This window comes from Bombina bombina, chromosome 3, assembly GCF_027579735.1.
Source record: "Bombina bombina isolate aBomBom1 chromosome 3, aBomBom1.pri, whole genome shotgun sequence".
Lineage (NCBI taxonomy): Eukaryota > Metazoa > Chordata > Amphibia > Anura > Bombinatoridae > Bombina > Bombina bombina.
In genome coordinates this window covers 287,207,128-287,229,826 of record NC_069501.1, presented here as the reverse complement: position 1 = coordinate 287,229,826, position 22,699 = coordinate 287,207,128, and the positions used below count along the sequence as shown (strand labels likewise).

General features: G+C 39.8%; 1 protein-coding gene across 1 annotated transcript in view; it reads right to left on the bottom strand.

Annotated features, from left to right (window-relative positions):
• LOC128653198 (caspase-1-A) overlaps positions 1 to 22,699 on the bottom strand; it is a gene marked incomplete in the record, with an annotated part of 196,297 nt that overhangs the window by 155,029 nt on the left and 18,569 nt on the right. Inside the window, 1 exon segment of the mRNA XM_053706343.1 lies at positions 11,798 to 12,025. Coding sequence (XP_053562318.1) covers positions 11,798 to 12,025 — 228 coding nt within the window.

Sequence of the window (22,699 nt, the reverse complement as noted above, 5' to 3'; positions counted from 1 at the left end):
ATGTATATTTGTGAATGTTGAGATGTTATATTGGTTTCACTGGTAAAAATAAATAATTGAAATGGGTATATATTTGTTTTTTGTTAAGTTGCCTAATAATTATGCACAGTAATAGTCACCTGCACACACAGATATCCCCCTAAAATAGCTATAACTAAAAACAAACTAAAAACTACTTCCAAAACTATTCAGCTTTGATATTAATTAGTTTTTTGGGTTCATTGAGAACATGGTTGTTGTTCAATAATAAAATTAATCCTCAAAAATACAACTTGCCTAATAATTCTGCACTCCCTGTAGAGTAGGGGAACCCCCCCCCCCCCCAAATTACAATGTAAAGAGAAGCTTCTAACTTCACTCCCACTCTACCTTTTCTACGCCTCACCTGCCTGTCAACTAGGTCAGTTTAATCTAAAGTATACAAGACCCGCTGGGGTACATTTTGTGCAAATGGCGCATTCTCAGAGAAAAAAAACAAAACACCAGGAGGGGCCAAAGAGAACGGTAGCTGACCACCTTAATAGTAAACTGCAGATGGAGCAAGATTTTTCAGATGAGGACTCTCGTGACTCTCCTATACCTCAGAGAGCAGGGGGATCCACAAACCCGCAAGATACTATGCTCACTTGCACTGATATTGTAATCAAATTGATAAACTCCCTCTCTGCCAAAATGGACTCACACTATGCCGCCTTAAGACAAGACATTAAAACTTCAGTGGCTGACCTCAAAAGGGACATAGCCTCCTTGGGTGAAAGGACTGAGATTTTGGAATGAAAACACAAAGATCTTGCCACAGATCATGCTAACTTACTGTCTTACTCGCATTCACTAGCAGAACAGATTGCAGATGTGGAGACGAAGCTTGCTGACCTTGAGGACAGATTTAGGAGGAATAAGATTCACATCCGTGGCATACCTGAAAGTGTCATGAACGCAGACCTTCCTGAATACCTTATAGATCTCTTTAAAGCTCTTTTGTGATCTTTTCAAAAATAAGAGTCTTCGATAGACAGAGCCCACAGGTCCCTGCACCCTGGGAACAACAAACACAGAACAACCCAGAGATGTCATCATTCGTCTGCACTATTTTACCTTAAAAGAAAGGGTTCTGAAAGCTGCTTTCCTAAACAAGTCTCTTCCAGACCCCTTTCAAGTGGTCCAGTTGTTCCCAGAATTATCCTTACATACTCTAACAAAGAGGAGATAATTTCATCCTATCACTCAATTACGGAATCAGGAAATAAAATACAGATGGGGGTTCCCAGTCAAACTGTTTTGTTCAGCATAATGGCCAGTCCTACACCATTACTACTCTTAAGCAGGGTCTGACATTACTGGAAAAGCTAGATAACATGCCACTCCCTTTTTCTACGCCTCATGATCGCTCCAAAAGACAAGCCTTAAGTGTGGCTGCTACAGAGTGTAGTTCCACAGCTGGACGACCTGCGAAACAACTTAGAATGAAAGACCCCACTAGATCGTCGAACAGATAATGGTATCCTTTTTTCTTTGTACTCTAATCCATTTACACAAATTAAGGATTTACAAGACTTTTAAGTGTAGTGTCAGGATATCTGAGTATTATTAAATAATATATATATGTATGTATATTTATCTACACATAGATTTATGATAAGACCAATAACTCATTTTATTTGTGAAACTGCCTGTAAAACAACTCCCCTCTCCTTCTGGAACACAGAGTTCAAGAACAAGGGAATTGCTTTCAAAGGTTTCCTGCCTAAGGTGTGAAGTTAAAACAGATCAGATCACAAGCCAGAAGGTCCCAATTATCCATTTCAAAGGAGGCCTGGGTAAAGAATTTTTTTTCCTTATCTAAAAAAAAAAACAGTCGCTCCGTCTACAAGAATATGGGAATATACAGGCTTGTTCAAAGGATACAGCTGTCCTCATCTAAATGCAAATTGGTACCTGCTGTGTTAAATAAACATCTATGCTGGCTAACAGAAACACATGTTTGTATTGTAGCTTTAAAATTCATTTTAAAATACAACTTGTGTTTATTATTTCAAGTATAATTGATTCTCAGACTCTGTGTATATATATATATATATCCTGAGAAGAAATGCCTTTCAGATTTGTAATGGATTAAATGAATGACTGCAATTAGATGTATAAATGTTTGATATTTTTAACAACATTATGTATTTCAATTCAGATCTGCATCTGGTGTTTCATGCATTCAAAATTTATTAGAAATATAAAACCACATATGTCTGCTGACCTCAAGGTATGTATGAGATATTAAGATGATGGCTGAGAGAGTAAGTGAATCCATGATGAAGGTATTATAATCCTTTTAAATAGTTTCATAGAAAATATGATTTTTAAATGCATTTAATATATTATAAGTGGAATATTTTCACGTTTGATCTTAAAATGATCAGAAAAAATGGTACTGTGTGATCCATGTGTATTTGAACAAGTAACTTATTAGTACTAGGAATCATGGTGTGTTGAATAATCACTTTATAAGGATGTAATAAATTGTTAGAAATATTGATGATGAGATCTGCATTCCTGGGTGTCTGCTGCCACCTATGGATCAGGAACGGTATCACAGCCAAAAGGCATTTGGCTGCTCAGGGAGGCGTTTCCCAAACTAACCTATGAGATATTCAGATCCAAGTGCGAATCACAGACAAGCTTCTGAAGGGCCTATCATATCGTTTCACTGATGATTAAGATAATATAAGCTGAATGCAAGAGGAGAGAAGGAGGTTGGCTGACTCTTTGCTGAACTGGTGACTGAATAACTGCTGCCAAATTGGGACACAGTCACTTTAAGCAAATTGGGCTACTTTTTTATTATCCATATTGCAAATACCCTTATTTCATATGAGGTGAAACAAGAAGTTCTAGAAGCTGAATTATCGATTTGGTTATATTGGTGAAGTATATGTGATTGATAAATATATATATAATATTTAAATCAAAGGTATTTGGTAACTATAACTAAATAGCAGTTAGACATTTTAAAAGGACACTTTGTATTTTAGCTTGCATTCATAGTCCTGTGTAGTCTTAACTAGTCACTCTTGTATGCTAAGTAATTAATTTATTTGCTAGATAAATATCCTTTGTATTGCATATTCCTGTCAGGGTGCTGGGAATCAGACTGAGACAAGAAGTGCAAAAATAATTACACCTTTATTAATAGCAAAAAATAATAAAAAGTCCACAAGTCAAATAACAAGCCGGGAATCAAAACCAGAACTGGTAGTCAGATGAGCCGGAATCAGGAACAAGGAGAACAGCAGAGTCAGGAACAAGCCAGGGATCAGGAACCAGGAGGGACGTCAGACAGCCAGGTAATACACAGGAGCTCTCACAAACAGGTCTGAGACAACGCAAGGGCAAAGCATACTGAACCGAGGCCCTTTAAATAATAAGTGATGACATCACAATTCTGAGAATGCATCCTGTTTCACATGGATGATGTACATCAGTCTGGCCATAAAAGGAAGTGCAGGAAATGAGCAGCATCACTAAGTATGCACCAGAGTCAGGAAGAGAGGTGAGTAAAATGGCTGCCAGCAGCACAAGGCAAACAGATCAGGGAAAAAAAACCTGACAATTCCTTAGTCAGGCCCATTATTGTAAGTAAATCTTTCTGGTGTGCATAAAGTTATGGGTAACTATATTATATTTTAGAACTTGCCTTAATTGTAGCTAAAAAGAGTTTATTTCAGCTCAGAGAAATTGGCTGCTAAAGCATTTTGTTATATCGTTTAACTAGACACTCTTAAGTTGGTGAGTGACCCATATTGTGGTATTTCATAGTGGTGATGTAATGCAATTCAATTGTGAATAAGGTTAATTCTAAAGATATATTTGGCTTGCTTTGTAAAGAATATTGCAACAGTTTAAACTTGTATAGTTTGGTTCATATCTGGTTTTCTAGAAATATAATTAAATGTGTTTATAAATTTAACTATTATAAAGAATTTAGGAATTTAAATGAATTTTATCGTTTTGTATATGCATTTTTTTTAAAAAGAATCATTATTAAGTATATTGTATTATAACCCGGCCATATACTGAAAATAGACTTGCCAAGCAGGTTGATCTTCTCACAACACTTAATCCTCTGGACTATGGTGTCAGAGGGGTCACTCTGGGATTCCCATTTATCTGTGCCCACATTGAACAAAAAGTTGGTATTATACTAGTGTATGATGTTGAATTTTCTGCACAATGTTTATTTGAAGGTCTTATTGTATTTATTCTATTCTATACAGCTCTCAGGTATCCCCTACAGAGGCCTTAGCTTTGCTTCACTATGTTGATGCTACGAGTAAAATGCTAACTAATTCATAATATATGTATGCTTCCCCCGTCTGGGGTTGATAGTCCTCAAATGACTAGGTGTACTTGCTATCATTTAAAACTGGGAGGCCCAAGCCACATCTGGTGACCTTTGCTAAAACCTATGACTGGGGACAGTAATATTACTCTAAGCAATACCCAAATCCTGATAAGGTCCTCGCGTTGAGCCCCCTAGAAGCTGAACAGGTCTTATTCTTTTGAGTCGACCTATCACTATACATATTCTAGATCTGAGTACACAACGTATCCCCATCCCCCCTTCTACTCTCTGAAATATGCAGTACCCCACAATGTTTAAGGATCAGTCCCACAGGGGCCAATGATTAGAGTCCTATTGAGAGGCTTATTGTAGAGAGCTTATGGTTGGCTCGTGCGCACCAATATACTTGTGTTTGTAACTGGTTATGTTATGTTTAGAGATGTGTTAGTATATCAATGTGATGTTTCATCTTTCCAGTTTGCATGCCGCATGTTTGTGTATCTGGTTCCGAGATTGTTTATATTCATTTTGTTCTTTTCTTCCATTTTGACGTATACGCACATATTAGTTTCTTGAAAATTTAGTAGTCAGCCAGTAAGACACAATTTATTTTTCATGCGAAGCTTCTAGATAATATATCAATGCAATGTAGTACAAACATACTATATATATATATATATATTGTGACCTGGGATCTTGGAAACACACAGTCCTCAAAGCTGGAAACACCACACAAGGTTGTAGCTTTATAAAATACAGTCTGTTTATTATCAGGTCTGGCAAAAACAGGCAAAATAAACAAAACAAAAGAGGCTTGCTCTACTGAGCACTTACTAACAAGTACAACTGTCTGCACTAAGTAGCTTTTCACAAAAGTTTTGTCCTTTAGAGATAATTCCTCTCAGTCTCTCAGGAGAGTGTTTGCAGTTTCCCTTTACTGCTGGCAAAAAATCTACCTCTCAACCCCTGACTGGGGATTTTATTAGCACCTGCTGTCAATTACCACATGCAGGTGAGTAGCTAGCTGAGTCAGACAGAATTCCTGGACTGGACTTTTTGACATAATGTGCTACCTGCAAACTGCGGGGTGGAGCACTGGCCCACCCTACTCTCCAAATACTCCACCCCAGGGACCCAGAAATAAATCACATATTTTCTCTATGTGGCAAACAACATAACAATTCTCCCTGGGGTTGTCAGACCATACCCCGCACTGCAGCACTTTTAAGGGAATATAGACACCTTCCATTACTATGCCTTGGGTTCTGTCACAATATATATATATATATATATATATATACTGTGAAGCAGTGTTTATCCACTGAATTCACTTATTTCAGATCACGGCAAGCATACTGTAACAAGAAAGCTACTGGAGGTGACACAGCACCTTAGTACCTTCCTGGTACTATCTGGGTTTTTTTCTTCTTCTCTAGTCTAGCTGATCCCCGTTGTCCCTGGATATACAAACCATCAATCTCACATTTCTTACCCATAATGTCCAAGGGTTGAATGAAAAGGAGTATCTTACTGAACAACCTAAGACGATCCTAAAGCTAGTGTAGCTTATATACAGGAGAAGCATTGGTTAGCAGATTCCAAATTTTCATTTAAAAATTTCTCAACAGCCTATGAATCCTCCTACAGCTCTAAAGCCCGGGGAGTAGCTATATTGATTAAAGATAATATAAATATTGAGACTCTTCACATAGAACGAGACCCTGAGGCGAGATATGTCATAGTTATATGTAAGCTCAATAACTGCAACTAAACTCTCACTAATATATATGCACCTAATACCCATCAGATCCTATTTCTTAAGAAGATTCTTAGGTTAGTGATGGAAATCACACAGGGCCTTTTGATGTTGGGGGGTGATTTTAATCTAGTATGGGACCCCTCTATAGATAAAAAAGGTGTCAAATCGTATACCCATGATCGTTCCACCAGCTCCCTGGCCACCTCTTTTAGATCACTGATATCCCCATATGGACTATATGATGTTTGGAGAGCCTTACATCCTACGGATAGGGATGCATAGCTTGTCAATACAATTAACTGCATGGTCTGATCATGACCCCGTCATGATCTCCCTTCATCCTCCTTCTAAAATCTCGAGTTTGAATTGGAAGTATGATGACTGGTTTATGAAAGACCCTAACCTTTTCCGACAATTTGACAAACAAATGAAGGAATTCATAACATTTAATGATACAGGTCAGTCTCCTATACAAGTTGTCTGGGCATCCCTCAAGGCTTTTATCAGGGGACTATGCATAAAGCAGGCAGCACTAGCCCGTAAGATGCAAGGAAAGTCCTTAGCGGAGCTAACCTGTTTATATAGGACTTTATCATCCTTGCAAAAAACAAATCCTACTAGTCTAGGCTTGTCCCAGAAGATTCGCGCGGACACCTCGAGCTAGCTAGGACTCAAAAAATGTTAAGCAGGTTCAGACAAATATTTTATTCACATGGAAATAAAGCGAATGCCATGTTAGCAGCCAAACTTAGGCATAGGCAAGTCCAAATACGAATTTCCTCTATCAAGAAAGGTAAGTTCTGGCAACATCCCCAGGAGATATTGGGGAATCATTCCGATCATACTATTCTTCTTTATATAATCTACAAGACTCGCAAATTAGTCATGATACCACTGCCCCAACTACCCGCATGTATCTCAACTTGCTCCACCTTCCAAGTCTAGGGGAGGAGCAGACTGAGAAACTTAGATCCCCAATCACCTTAGAGGAACTCCAGGAAGTAGTTAAACAGGTTAAAGCGAGTAAAGCTCCGGGCGGCGGACCATAAACCCCTTATTGGTGAAGACCTTTAACGATTTTGCTAGTTCATGCAATGTCCTCAGTGAATTTCTAGAAGCCAACATTATCACCATTATCACCAACGGGTAAGGACCCACAACTCTGCCAGAGCTACAGACCCATCTCACTCATAAACTCTGATGTATTCAAAAATACTTGCTAATAGATTGGCAGGAGTAATCCCAAATATAATTCACAAAGATCAAGTGGGATTTGAACCAGGTAGAGAAGGTCCTGACAACACGCGTCGCATTATATCTATACTATATGAAGCTAATAGATGGAAGGTTCTCCTCCTGGCCCTGTCACTTGATGCCTAGAAGGCGTTTGACAGGGTCAGATGGGACTATTTGTGGAAGGTTTTGGAGATGGTTAATTTTCCTCAACAGTTTGTGTTGGGGGTCCGGGCCCTCTATTCCCACCCATCTGCAAGGGTTAGAGGAGTGGGGTTTGCCTCAGAATTCTTTACCATTACTAATGGTACTAGGCAGGGCTGCCCACTGTCACCCTTGTTGTTTGCCCTGGCCATAGAGCCCCTTGCCTAAGCCATCAGGTTAAACCCTAATATTACAGGAATGTCATTCGGTAGCACCCAGCATAAAAAAGCTTTGTTCGCCGATGATGTCACTTTGCTTCTGACATCTCCTGAGACATCTATGCCAGTGATATTTGATGCCATTGACAGCTATAGTAAGTATAGCCAGTACAAACTCAACCTAACAAAAACAGAAGTGCTTCATATCCATATCCCCCAGACCATCCTCATAGAACTGAAACATAGATACCCTTTTCATTGGTCCCCATGCTCAATCAAACATCTAGGAGTACATTTGAGCCCTGACCTACAGGTAGTCATCTCCAAAAACTTAATTTATATTTGCCTTAGTGACCTGTGATGTTTGGACTCATAGTAATAATATTACCCTTCACTTTTGCGAATAAAACAACAGCTGATTCTGTAACAGGATATTATTCACTGTTGTAACTTGTATAGGTATCTTTAAGATGTACCGATAGTAAAAGGTATGGTTGTAGCCAGTATATCATAAATATATTATGGCTACTATAGATGACCGTAATAATCAGTCTGTTTGGCGGGTATTAATACATAAGGAAGAAAAACATAAGCAAAATCCCTCAACTGATAACACCCATGAATCTCAATAGCAATTGTAACATGCGGTGTTAAGGCATACAAGTTCAGCTGGAGTGTTCTCATTCACACAATGTATTGAATATGTAACATTAGTCCATGTATCACACTAGAGACCACCTCAGTCTTCAAGTATATTGCTGTATAGTATCATGTATCTCAGGTGACTTGTAGATAATAAAGACAACATTTGCAAGGAGTTGAGCGTGTGTAAATTTTGTGTGTTGTAAAAACACCTCCAGGTTACTCACTGTTAACCAGCCCCACTCTGCGGGATAGTGGATGATCTCGACAAACTCCGCCTCACCGGACAGTGTAAATGCAGTTAAGGAACCGTGACTGTAAAAACCTCCACGGCTTTCTCCAGCGCTCTATCAACGAAAAATACTCCAACAATGAGGTAACAAACAGTATGTAGACAAACTGGATAAATCGTTCCAAAGAATTTTATTCAAGTGAAAAACAAAATGAACACACCACTCCACACACCACATATCGAATAAGTAATCATTCGATATGTAATAATGTTATAATCTGGTAAGATCAATACACTCAGTCAGCCAGTATGTATTTATTGTATATTTTATATCTGTATTTGTATTCCATTAAGCAGTCTGCTATGTAAATAGAACTGTTTCTTTAAATAGTATGAAAGCGGCGTGCCTATTAAAGGAAGGTGTGTAACAGCTGAGTTTATCCCTGATGAAGTGCCGTTTAGCGGCAGGAAACGCGTTGGATGTTAGCTGTGGTGTGTAGAGTGGTGTGTAGAGTGGTGTGTACCTTTTGTTTTTCACTTGAATAAAATTCTTTGGAACAATTTATCCAGTTTGTCTACAGACTGTTTGTTACCTCATTCTTGGAGTACATCTCCAAAAACTTCACAGACCGCCTCCCAGAGTTTGAGAGATTGTTAAATGGCTGGGAATACAGGGAATTTTCTTGCACTGGTAGAATTGCTGCAGTCAAGATGGCTTTTTTACTGAAGCGCACCTATTTGTTTTGTTCCCTCCCCCTGACGAGCTGGAGTATGCCGGCAGCCAGTTTTTGTTAGCAGGAAGTTGAGCAATCTCTCCTACCTAGGGGCATCAATTTATCTGATCTCCCCTGGATCCCCTCTCATCTGAGAAGTAGCTTAAACATTGTTCACCTGCTTATTTTAGACAAACTTAAACACTGAGACACGAGGAAACACTTACCAAACCTTTCCCCCCATCCTTCACCGATATACAAAATATGTACAATATTGATATCCCTTCCTGAAATACATCTCTCTAAATTGGCTGATTCTGCGAATCTCCCAATCTCAGACTTATATAAGACAGACAAATTAATGGACTTCCCATCTGTGAGTCAGCTATTTTCACTTTCATATTCATTGCATTTTAAATATCTCCACCTAGCAAGCATACTGACCTCCTGGGGTCTAGATGGGCGCAACTCTAGAAAACTCACCAAATGGGAACATAGGGCTCTGGGTAAACCTCTCAAGAGATCCCTCTCTTTTCATTATTTCCTTCTAACTACACCTCCAATACCTGCTAAGCACAATCAATATTTAGCTTGGGAGAGAGATCTTCACACGGTAACTGAGACTGAGGAGTGATTTAGGGAGTTGGTGGTAGTCAAAAAACTATTACATTGTGCAACGTTATGGGAGCTCTACTATAAAATAACTGTGCGTTGGCACTTAGTCCCTACCACACTTTATAAATTTTATAGATCTCCCCCCCTTTGTTGGAGAGAATGTGGAAACTTGGGTACACCTTTACATATCTGGTGGGAGTGTCCAAGGATTAAGGGTCTCTGGAGAACTGTTTTCAGGACCCTACATGACTAACATATCAATATACACATGGACCCTGCAGTGGGACTGCTAAATCATGGCACCGCAAGTCTCCAAAAGACAGACAAAGCCCTTATGGTATATCTGTTAATGGCCACGAAGTTAGCAATAGCGAGAGATTGGAAACAATCTTCTCCTCCCACTTTTACTAAGATTTTAGACATTATGGAGTATATTAAATCTATGGAACTCTATGCCTTTAGAATGCTGAACAAACTAGAACATAGGCTCAAGGCCCTCCTTACGCTGGCTTGACCTCTGGTTGCTGTAACATTTCAGACCCCTTTCCTTTTTTTTTCTTTTTTTTTTTCTCTTCCCTCCATTTTGATTAGACAATGCCCCCTCTTGCCAGGAGTTGTTAGTGAATGCGTTTTGTAGTATTTACCTATTCACCTTAATTCTATGCCTTTTAGTAGTTCATCTATGGAGCATATCATCTACTTGTACTAAAAGTATTTTGCTCACCTAATTATGTGTCATAGTGAACTAATCTGAGCTTATTATAAGTATATCATTTCTGTGGTTATAATTCGCAGACTTATGTTTTTCCTTTATTAGTTGGTTGGTATGCAACCATCGACATAGCAACTGTTAAAAGCTATAATCTTCTTATATGTTATAAAACGAGATTCTCATGTTGCTGATAACTATGTAATATACAACTATTGTCTAGTGATGTTTTAAACTTAAGGGTTAATAATATAACCACTGGAAAATGGCAGTTAACTGTTTATGTATATTGCTTGTTATGGTATTTTACGGCTGTTTCTGTACTAAGAATCTCAATAAAGGATTATTAAAAATATATATATATATATCTGAAGCCACATACAGTAGTAGTTTTAAGACCGCAGTGCACCCCGATCATTAGTGTGGCACCCACAAACCTCATAGGTGCTGCTAACCTGAATTTGCAAGGAAATTTTTTTTATACATGTGCAGAGCAAGGGGAGAGGTAAAGGAGACAGAAGGGGGATATCAAATAAATAAATAACGGTAATGATAGGTAGTAGAAAATGATATCACTAATTAGTACCCTTGACACCCTTGATAGAACCATGTGCATGCATTGTCTAAAGGGCACCTGTAAACAGTGTGCTCTGTGTGCTTTAAGTGAAAGAATACCTTCCAAGTAAGAAGGTAACTTGGGTAAAAACAGGAGTAGAATCCAGTCCTCAACAGAAAAAGTAACAAGATATAATAAGGAAAAACAAAAAGGTATGACCCATGCTTATGAAGAAGGAAGGTAAGAGGAAAAAAAGAACACATAAGAGAAAAAAAACAAAACAACTATGGGATAAAACCCCAGAAAACTCTTAAACAGAAATGAAAGTCAGAAAATCAGTATCAACAACAATACGCAGCAGTAACAATAATTAAATGCCAAGGGAAAAAAGTGCGAGGATGGGGATGGGATACTGAATACTGAAGCTTCTGTCTTATGATTAAATGAAAATAATTTGAATCTTTCAACTTTATTTGTATTTTTTTCCTACTTTTTTAACTTGTATATAATATGGGCCTCCTGGCTTATATTACAATTAATCTACTATGGTTGTCCAAACTGTGTGCCTGGAGAGCCTTTTCCCATATTGATTTTTTTTATATGTTCAAAAACCAAAAATATATCTAAAGTCAAAAGTCACTACCTGCTAGTCCTAGTCTCTGAAGCAAGAAGATGCTGGATTTGTCTCCTTTTTTGATCACCATGTTTAACAGGGTACGACATTTGTCTTTTGGTTTGGAATATCCCTCTCTGATACATTCAAACTCTGCTTTACTAAATATGTTTTCTGATCTTAAGTCATCCAGAAGATCATCAATTTGTGGTGAGGTACAGGAGTTGATTATTTCTGTCCGTTTGCTTTGTAATAACTCTGAAAAAGAAAAAACAAGACATAGATTTTATTGTTTAAAAGAGTGATATTAAAGGGACAGTCTACACCAGAATATTTATTGTTTTAAAAGATAGATAATCCCTTTATTACTCATTCCCTAGTTTTGCATAACCAACACAGTTATATTATTCCAAGTTCTTTTTTATTGAAATAGTTTGGCAAACATATAACAAGGATTAGTCAAGATATAAGGAATATGACAATCTTATATGTAACATAATGACCATTTCCAGTTAACAACATTAATCATTGAGAGAAAAAAAAATTCTTTTTAAACTAAACAGGGAGTGGCCTTGACGGCCAGAGAGAGGGAAGGGGGAGACATAGAGAAAATGAAAATGAAAGAATTCAGGTAAAATAGAATACAATACATTTGAGTTAAATTGGGTTGAGTTGAGAAGTACCAGCTAAAGTAGTAAGAGGGGGTAGGTGTTCTCCTATATGGATATCAGTTATGAGAATTAATGTACTCACAGGGAAATAGTTACGTCAGTAGGGGTAATTCACTGACTGATGTTACTGTTTTCATATATTTTGTCCACATATCTTGGGCAATAAGAAATATGTCTCTGGAGTCCAGCCTGAAAGATCTATACTCTTCCAATTCTATAAGGTCAGTGACTTTGAGTCTCCAAAGTGTTACATTTGGTGGATCTGGAGATTTCCAGGATTTAGCAATGAGGGATTTGGCACTATTTGTGAGAATGCGTAATAGGGTGATGTGGGCTTTAGAGGGTAGCTTAATATGTTTGTTTAAGAGAAATATTAGCGGATCTAATGGTAATGTAAGCTGAAAGATTTTTTTCAATTTCCCCTATGAGGGTTCTCCAATATGAGTTTATGCTGTTGCACCACCACCACATGTGGCCCATGCCACTGCCAACGTGGCCACAGCGCCAGCATCGATTACCTGTTGTGGGGTACAATTTATGCAAACGTCTGGGGGTGAGGTACCAGTTATGGAGGATTTTATAGTTCATCTCCAGCATAGCTGCCGAGGATGAAGAAGATTTGGTGTTAATAAAAATAGAGGATGCTGTATGAGGTAGGATGATGACTCCTAGTTCCCTTTCCCAGGACTCAATAGTTTCCGGTAAGTTGCCAGGAGGGGGGTGGGATAGTATAGAGTATATCTTGGATAGGGTGTGATTTAAGGAGATAGGGGATGATAATAGAGTCTCAAGCTTAGTCTTAGGTCTGAGCATATTGTATAAATATTTGTGTGAAGTGATATAATGGTGAAGTCTCCTGTAATTAAACCAGTTATGGGCCCAGTCAAAGTTTAATTCTTGTAGTTTTGCCTGAGAGTGCAGGTGATCGTTATCAGAGAGGTGATGAATCGCCACATCAGGGGAAGGGATAATATGCAAGGAATGGGTTCTTAGCTCTGTCAGAGAGAACTCAGGGTTGTGTACTAACGAGGTAAGCGGGGAAGGTCTGGAAGAAAGGTATGGATTGGTCACGTTTGCCCTCTCCCATTGAATTAGGGTTTCCTTAGTGATAGGATTATCTAAGTTTTTAACGGTGGGTGCGGATCGGGGAGTCCAGCACATGGAATGTAAGTGTAAATCTTTATGTAAGTGTTCCTCAAGCGAGATCCACCTCTTCTGAGTCTTATGGACCCTCCAGTTGAGTATTCGCTGGATGAAAATAGCAGATCTATAAAGCTCTAAGTTAGGGACCCCGAGGCCGCCATGTATACGAGGGGTTAGCATTATTCGCTTATTAATCCTTGAGTGACCGCCTCTCCATATAAATGAACTAAATAGTTGTTGTAAATTCTTAAGGTAATGGGGAGGAAGTGGGACAGGGAGGGTTTGTAGCAGGTATAGAAGTCTGGGGAAGGCTGTCATTTTTATGGCATTAATTCTGCCAATCCATGATAGGTGTCTTGAGTGCCATGACGAGAGCTCCCTCTCTAGGGATAGCTTTAGGGGGGCATAGTTTAGATTAAAGATAGTCTCTAAATCCTCGGTGAGGTGGATACCTAGGTATCGTAAGGAGGTTCTACACCTGCGGAAGGGGCAAAGTAATTCAATTTGTTGAGCAAGAGTATGTGGTAGTGAGACTCCAAGGTATTCTGATTTGGCCTGATTAATGAGGAAATTGGTTAGTTTATTAAAAAGCGAAAGTTCCTCTAGAAGGATAGGGATCGATGTGTCGGGAGAAGTAAGGGAGAACAGCACATCGTCTGCAAAAAGGGATAATTTATATGTCTCACCACCTACTGTTATGCCCTTGATATCTGGGTTTAGTCTGATCTTAGTGGCAAATGTCTCTAATAGGCATACAAACAAAAGTGGGGATAAGGGGCATCCCTGCCTAGTACCATTCGAAATCGGGAATGGCGAGGAAAGGATACCATTTAAGGAGATTCGAGCACTAGGATTATGGTATAGGGCAAAAATTCTGTGAATCATGAGCTCCCCTAACCCCATGGTCTGTAAGGTGGATTTGAGGAAGGACCATCGGACCCGGTCAAAGGCCTTCTCCGCGTCGGTGGATAACCAGATCGCGGGAAGGCCTTGTTTTTTAGAATGCCATAAGAGGTGGAGATTGCGGACCGTATTATCTTTTGCCTCCCTGAAGGGAATGAATCCCACCTGATCCTGATGGATTAAGGATGGGAGATGTTGGTTCAATCTAGTTGCTATCATTTTGGCGTAAATTTTTACATCTGCATTTAGCAGGGAGATCGGTCTGTAGTTGGGAATAGAATCGGGGGATTTATTAGGTTTAGGAATTACGGAGATATGTGCTAGAAGGGATTGGGAAGAGAAGAATTTATTATTGTCGATATCGGTGAAATGGGCCAACAGGTGGGGGGCAAGGGTATCTATAAATTTGGAATAATATGAGTGGCCAAAGCCATCAGGGCCTGGGGCCTTGCCCGGGGGGAAGGAGAGGATGGCTTTCTGTAGTTCTTTTAACGTGAAAGGTGATTCCAGGTCAGATTTTTGTTCTGTCGTCAGGGAGGGGAGGTGTAGGGAGGTCAAGTAGTCAGTGATTTCTTCTGGGGAAGGGGGGGTGCCAGTGTTATCTAAGTTATAAAGGTCTTCGTAATATGAACGAAATTGGTTCACGATATCAGAAGAGGTGGACCAAGCCTTGCCTGTTTTGTCTTTTATGGACATAATGTAACCCCTCGAGGCTCTGTTGCGTAGTAGACGAGCTAATAGTTTACCTTGTTTATTCCCCCCTTCGTAAAACCTTCTTCTGAGAAAAAGAGCTCTACGTTTGGCCTCCAAACCCAAAAGGAGGGTCAGCTGACCTTGTTTGTGTTTAATATGTTCGAGTAGGGAGGGGCTATTGGGGAATCTTTTATGGGAGTCTTGTAGTTTTTCTAATTCTTCTAAGAGGTTTCTAAGTGCAAGGGTGTTTTGTTTATTTCTTTCAGCTTTGATCGCTATGAGCTCTCCTCTAAGTACACATTTGTGGGCTTCCCACACGTTGAGGGGAGAAACGTCTGGGGTGGTGTTAGAAATGAAATAGGATTCCAGAGTCTTAGTTATTTGTATTTTAACTATAGGGTCAGATAGGAGCGACTCATCAAGCCTCCACATGCGTTCCTGTCTTTGAGAGGTGGGCCAATTGAGGGAACAGGAGATCATGGCATGGTCTGACCACGTGATGGGCATAATATTGGTGGATTGGACCAGGGCTAAGCTAGTAACATCGATCATCAAATAATCAATGCGGGAGTAGGATTGGTGGGGATATGAATAAAACGTATAATCCTTGACCATGGGATGATGTATTCTCCAAGCATCATGGACGTTTAGCTTGGAGATGTGAGACTTGATCGCTTTTAGAGCCTTCTGGGGGATCGCGGATGCTCCCGAAGAACAGTCCAGGTTGGAGTCAAACGCTAAATTGAAATCCCCTCCCAAAATTAAACTGCCCCTAGATAATTCAGAGATGGTGTTACAAGATTGAAGGAAAAATTGGGTGTGGCAGGAATTAGGAGCGTATATATTGGCGATAGTAATAACTTTATTGAAAAGTTTGCCAGTGATAACAATTAGTCTACCTTCTCTATCTTTGAAGATGTTAGTGATATGGAAGGGGATCTGTTTGCGGATTAGTATTCCCACGCCATTATGTTTAGAAGTATTTGAGGATAAGAACACTTGGCCAAATTTCCTAAGGGACTGTAAGGGTTCTCTGCCTTTCTTGAAATGAGTCTCCTGAATTAGGATGATATCACTTTTTTGTCTATGGTAGTCTCTCAAGGCTTGGGATCTTTTTTGAGGGGTGTTCCATCCCTTAACATTATGGGACATTATTTTAATAGATCTAAGGTGTGTGGCCATAGGAAATATTTGTGAGGGCATTTATATTTCTAAAGGTGCGGGATTGATAGGAGGCTAAATACTCAGTCAGAAGGTGGTAGTATCTGCTAATAATGTGGATTTGGGGTGAAAGGGCCTTGTGATTATATTGAGTGGGGGACACATCATTGTGGGTTGAATGTGAAGTTTTATGGTAACTATAGTGTGAGTAAGTTTGAGGAGAAGCATGATGATAAGTGATTGACCAATGTTTGAGGTAGTTGGGGCGGCTGGGTAGGCTGGTACAGTAAACATTAGAACATTCAAAAACTTGCAATTTAACTATAAAGAACATGAATTCAACAAGTAGAATATGCAAAACAAACAAACATACGAAAGAATGAAAATTCTTCCAACAATAGGTGGTGTGTATTAAGGATTGTGAGTACACCATTCGGGGGGGAGGAATGATGTCGGGTAACCCTAAATGGCAATCAAACATTAAATGACTAAAAATAAGGCATTGTTAGCAACTGTAGAAATTAAACTAGAATGGACATATTGGAGTAGCATGGTTATTAAGAACAAAAACAAACAAGCAAAGAAGTCGTTCATACATACCCCTGGAACAACCTATCATAGAGTCCTTCAGAAAGAAATGTTCCAGCAGAGAAAATGTCCAGAGTCCAAACCCACGCTTGTGCGCAGGGGGTGTGGATGGTAAATAGAGGGCCTCAGGTTTCTGCAGCTGAAGATGTAGGGCCGGTCTTGCGTTGTTTAGGTTCTACCCTTGACCAACTCGGTCTTTGTTCTCTGGAAGATCCTTCCCTTGAGCAGTCCAGCTCAGGAGCTGGGACAATAATTTTCTCTGAGGGGGGGTCAAAAGATATGTTAAGTTTCCTGGATATATCCTCCAAGTCAGAGAAGTTTTTGTAAATAATCTGTCCTCCATTGAATGAGATAATTAAGCTAAAAGGGAAGCCCCATCGATATTTAATACTTTTTTCCTGAAGGACTTTGGTGATGAAGCGAACCTCTCTTCTGCGCTGGATTGTCTGGGGGCATAGGTCTTGATAGATCTGTAGATTGTGGTTATGGAAAAGGATTGTCCTCCTAGTTCTAGCGGCTTGCCAGATCTCCTCCTTGGTGGTAAACTTTAAAAATCTGATAATAACATCCCTGGGAGGTGCCGGGGGTCTTGCAGGAGGCCTGAGGGCCCTATGGATTCTCTCGATGTCATCATGTTGTATGGGAGGAGCTTGAGGTAGTAGGACATGAAAGAGCTCAGTGACATAGGCCCTAAGTTGCTCTTGAGAAACATCCTCAGGAATTCCCCTAAGTCGCAAATTGTTCCTCCGCCCTCGATTTTCGAGGTCCTCAATTTTATCATTCAGATTTTGCAGCATAGAGTCTTGAATAGATATTTGTTGGGAATTCAGGCTAACCATGTTATTAAGGTGATCATGTCCCTCTTCCAAGAATTCCATCCTAGAACCAAGGTCATTAAGATCCTTCTTTAGGTCTTTGATTTCGTTTTTAATAAAATTCTTCAAGTCAGCAATATCTGATTTAGATGGGAGACCAGCAATCTGGAACTGAATAGACTGCAAGGGGTCTTGTGTGTTATTGGCAGTGGAGTTAACAGGAGTGGAATCTGTGGCCTGCATAATGGTCGTGCCAGTAGTATCTTGTGGCTGGAAAAAGGATGATAATGAAGGGCCAAGCTGGGTTAATTTGCCTTGTTTTTCAGGTTTATTACCTTTCCTGCCTGCCATACTGGGAGTTAAGATGGCATGAACAGGAAGGGGAGTAAGAATGCCTGGCTTAAATTATGAGAATGATAATGGTTAGAGGAGACTTAGGTAGCAGTAATTGTAACGGCCTTGAGGGGCAAGTAGCAGGTACAATAAGAGGGCTCAAAGCAGTTGTAGATTGGAAGGCAGTGGAGGCAGGCCGTGGGGCCTATGAGTGAGAGTGTATCACTAGGCCTCGGTATCCCCGGAGGGAAATGCTGTGTTCCAGTCGGTTCTGTAAGATGTGAAACAGTCCGGTCTACCCCTGTGCCTCCCTGCTAGTCTTATTCGGGTTCAAAAAGAGTATTTATAGTTTTGTGCTTGCCTGTGCCTGTGACCGCAGTTTGCGGTGTCGTCGCGCTCACCCGATGCAGCCGTGATCTCTGATGCAGCTCCCTGTCACAGCTTTTCATCTGTTGCGTGTCAGCGATAGCGGGACTCAGAACACTTTAGACAGGGTGGATGAGGTGTTGGTATATCGCGGGGATCCCGCGTATCAAGGTCTGAGTCGATTGGGGTTTGAGAGGTCAAGGCATTACATCTGGCGGCAAGATGGCGGTAAGATGGCGGCCGCAGTCGTATAGTAGACAGCCTCAGGCTCCGCCAAAAATATCTTCAGCATATTAGTTATAGTCCATAAGTGGGGCCAGTTGATGCTAGGTTTTTGGTAGGAGTAGGTAAGTCCATATTTAGTATGAAATGCCAATTTAGATGCCTAATAGGGACCAACAGCTCCGGAGCTCAGTCACACAGCGTCCATGCTCCAGCACGGCGAAGCTCCGCCCCCCCAACCAACACAGTTATATTAATACACTTTTTACCTCTGATTACCTTGTATCTAAGCCTCTGCAAACTGCCCCCTTATTTCAGTTCTTTTGACAGACTTGCATTTTAGCCAATCAGTGCTGGCTCCTAGGAACTACACGTGCGTGAGCGCAGTGTTATCTATGTTTCATATAGATGAACTAATGCCCTCTAGTGGTAAAAAACTGTCAAAATGCCCTGAGATGAGAGGCGGCCTTCAAGGGTTTAGAAATTAGTATGTGAACCTCCTAGGTTTAGCTTTCAACTAAGAATACTAACAGAACAAAGCAAAATTGGTGATAGATGGCAATTTGAAAAGTGTTTAAAATTACATGCCCTATCTGAATAATGAAAGTTTGTTTTGGACTAGACTGTCCCTTTACTTGAAAGTAAAGTATAACAAATATAAAAATTGTAGAGTATAAAATAAAATATATACAAAAATAAATATATATATATATATATATATATATATATTATAAAACTGGAAAATAAATCCTACTTACTTTAAATTCCATATCTTGGTTCATGTCCCTACACAGCACTCACCCATTTTATGAAAATTGAAGGATTGAAAATCCAATGACTAAAACTCCACCATTTCAGGTAAGTATATTATTCCTCCACTTCCTGACATTGACTATCTTATTTTATTCATCAGTAGGAGAGAGTAGCTTTGTAAGTGCGATGTATGGATGTGAGCTAAGATATAGAAAACAAGGAAACAACAACAAAAAAAACAGATTTTACCGTTTAAAAGAGTGATATTACCTCAGTGATGATATAGTGAGAGATATACTTGTAAGTAAAGTATCACACGAAAATATACAAAATAATCAATATACATAGCGCCAGAGACTGCTATGTTTAGTTGAATAGCTATTGTAAAATCGAAACATGCAGCTACCATCTTCAGTGAGATATTACAGGAAAGACGACAGCTTCACCTAGTATGGGAGTGCGCTACATTTAGTTGAATGGCACATTCGGGTGCGCTGTGATTAGACAGTGAGCCTGTGGCACAGTTGTTAAAAAAAACTGCTGTCCTAAAGAGGTCGGCTGTATTTACAACGTAAGTATAGTTTTACCTGCCAAATTCTGTATTTTATAACATTTTTTTAATAGGAAAGGCTATACTTATACTAAAGGATTGTTTTTTAGAGAGTTAATACAACTACAAATCTAAATTTAAAAAGATCATTTATTTAAGTGTGTATGCAAACCCTTTATGTACATGAGCTACAGAGAAGTTTGTTGAGGGATAAAAATGATGAACCCACAACCACAAAAAACAGGGATTTTAGCATAGTAAGTAATTTTATTTAAAAACATCAGTGTAGCATACAGCTCATATGGAACCATAGAAGCAGATCTGAACTAGCAGTACTTAAAGTCAATGGCTTGCTAAGATAAATAGAGTTACAATCTAGACATAATTATAGCGACATATAAAGATGTGTAGAGAAAAAAAAAAGAGTGCAAAGAGAGAGCAGAGCTTGGCCAGCCCAAGAGTAAGACAACTACTACTAAAAGTTTGTGGTGGATAAATACATAGTGTGAGGTTTTATATAACTCTGCAACACTAGGGTAAATATCTGCCACCATCATCCACCTTGAGGATCTATGCAGGGTTTTAACAACAAACATATTGGGCCAGATCCCTGTTTAGCACTTTTGCTAGAGCGTTAATTGCACTAGAAGTAAACGTTTTGCGCACGCCGGGTTGCGCTTGTATTATGAGTTAAAAGTAAAAAGTTATCGTGCTCGCTCTAACCTAACACGTGCAAACAGCTTACTTCTAGCGCAATTAGAATATTTGCGTGCACGATAAGTCAATGAAGCAAAAAGTGGGAAAAAAATCTTACACCCTACTTGCGTGCTTACCCGAACTCTTGTTCTCAAGGGTGTTAACCTGACATGAAAATATTAATATTTCACATTCCAATGTTCTTCACATAGTAGAATATGGGGTCACTTTATCAAGCTCCGTACGGAGCTTGATGCCCCGTGTTTAAAGGCCGTGTCTAAAGACTGGTGCTCCATAACCTGTCCGCCTGCTTTGAGGCGGCGGACAGAAATCAAACCAACCGAATATGCTCAAGTTGATTGACACACCCTGCTACCTGCCCGAATCTGCAGGGGGCGGCATTGCACCAGCAGTTCACAAGAACTGCTGGTGCAATGATAAATGCTGACAGCGTATGCTGTCGACATTTATCTATGTGCAGCAGACATAATACGCTACATTGTATCATGTCCGCTCGCACTTACATAAATTGACCCCCAAGTCTATATATGTGTGCATATGATTTACAGGGAGTGCAGAATTATTAGGCAAATGAGTATTTTGTCCACATCATCCTCTTTATGCATGTTGTCTTACTCCAAGCTGTATAGGCTCGAAAGCCTACTACCAATTAAGCATATTAGGTGATGTGCATCTCTGTAATGAGAAGGGGTGTGGTCTAATGACATCAACACCCTATATCAGGTGTGCATAATTATTAGGCAACTTCCTTTCCTTTGGCAAAATGGGTCAAAAGAAGGACTTGACAGGCTCAGAAAAGTCAAAAATAGTGAGATATCTTGCAGAGGGATGCAGCACTCTTAAAATTGCAAAGCTTCTGAAGCGTGATCATCGAACAATCAAGCGTTTCATTCAAAATAGTCAACAGGGTCGCAAGAAGCGTGTGGAAAAACCAAGGCGCAAAATAACTGCCCATGAACTAAGAAAAGTCAAGCGTGCAGCTGCCAAGATGCCACTTGCCACCAGTTTGGCCATATTTCAGAGCTGCAACATCACTGGAGTGCCCAAAAGCACAAGGTGTGCAATACTCAGAGACATGGCCAAGGTAAGAAAGGCTGAAAGACGACCACCACTGAACAAGACACACAAGCTGAAACGTCAAGACTGGGCCAAGAAATATCTCAAGACTGATTTTTCTAAGGTTTTATGGACTGATGAAATGAGAGTGAGTCTTGATGGGCCAGATGGATGGGCCCGTGGCTGGATTGGTAAAGGGCAGAGAGCTCCAGTCCGACTCAGACGCCAGCAAGGTGGAGGTGGAGTACTGGTTTGGGCTGGTATCATCAAAGATGAGCTTGTGGGGCCTTTTCGGGTTGAGGATGGAGTCAAGCTCAACTCCCAGTCCTACTGCCAGTTTCTGGAAGACACCTTCTTCAAGCAGTGGTACAGGAAGAAGTCTGCATCCTTCAAGAAAAACATGATTTTCATGCAGGACAATGCTCCATCACACGCGTCCAAGTACTCCACAGCGTGGCTGGCAAGAAAGGCTATAAAAGAAGAAAATCTAATGACATGGCCTCCTTGTTCACCTGATCTGAACCCCATTGAGAACCTGTGATCCATCATCAAATGTGAGATTTACAAGGAGGGAAAACAGTACACCTCTCTGAACAGTGTCTGGGAGGCTGTGGTTGCTGCTGCACGCAATGTTGATGGTGAACAGATCAAAACACTGACAGAATCAATGGATGGCAGGCTTTTGAGTGTCCTTGCAAAGAAAGGTGGCTATATTGGTCACTGATTTGTTTTTGTTTTGTTTTTGAATGTCAGAAATGTATATTTGTGAATGTTGAGATGTTATATTGGTTTCACTGGTAAAAATAAATAATTGAAATGGGTATATATTTGTTTTTTGTTAAGTTGCCTAATAATTATGCACAGTAATAGTCACCTGCACACACAGATATCCCCCTAAAATAGCTAAAACTAAAAACAAACTAAAAACTACTTCCAAAACTATTCAGCTTTGATATTAATG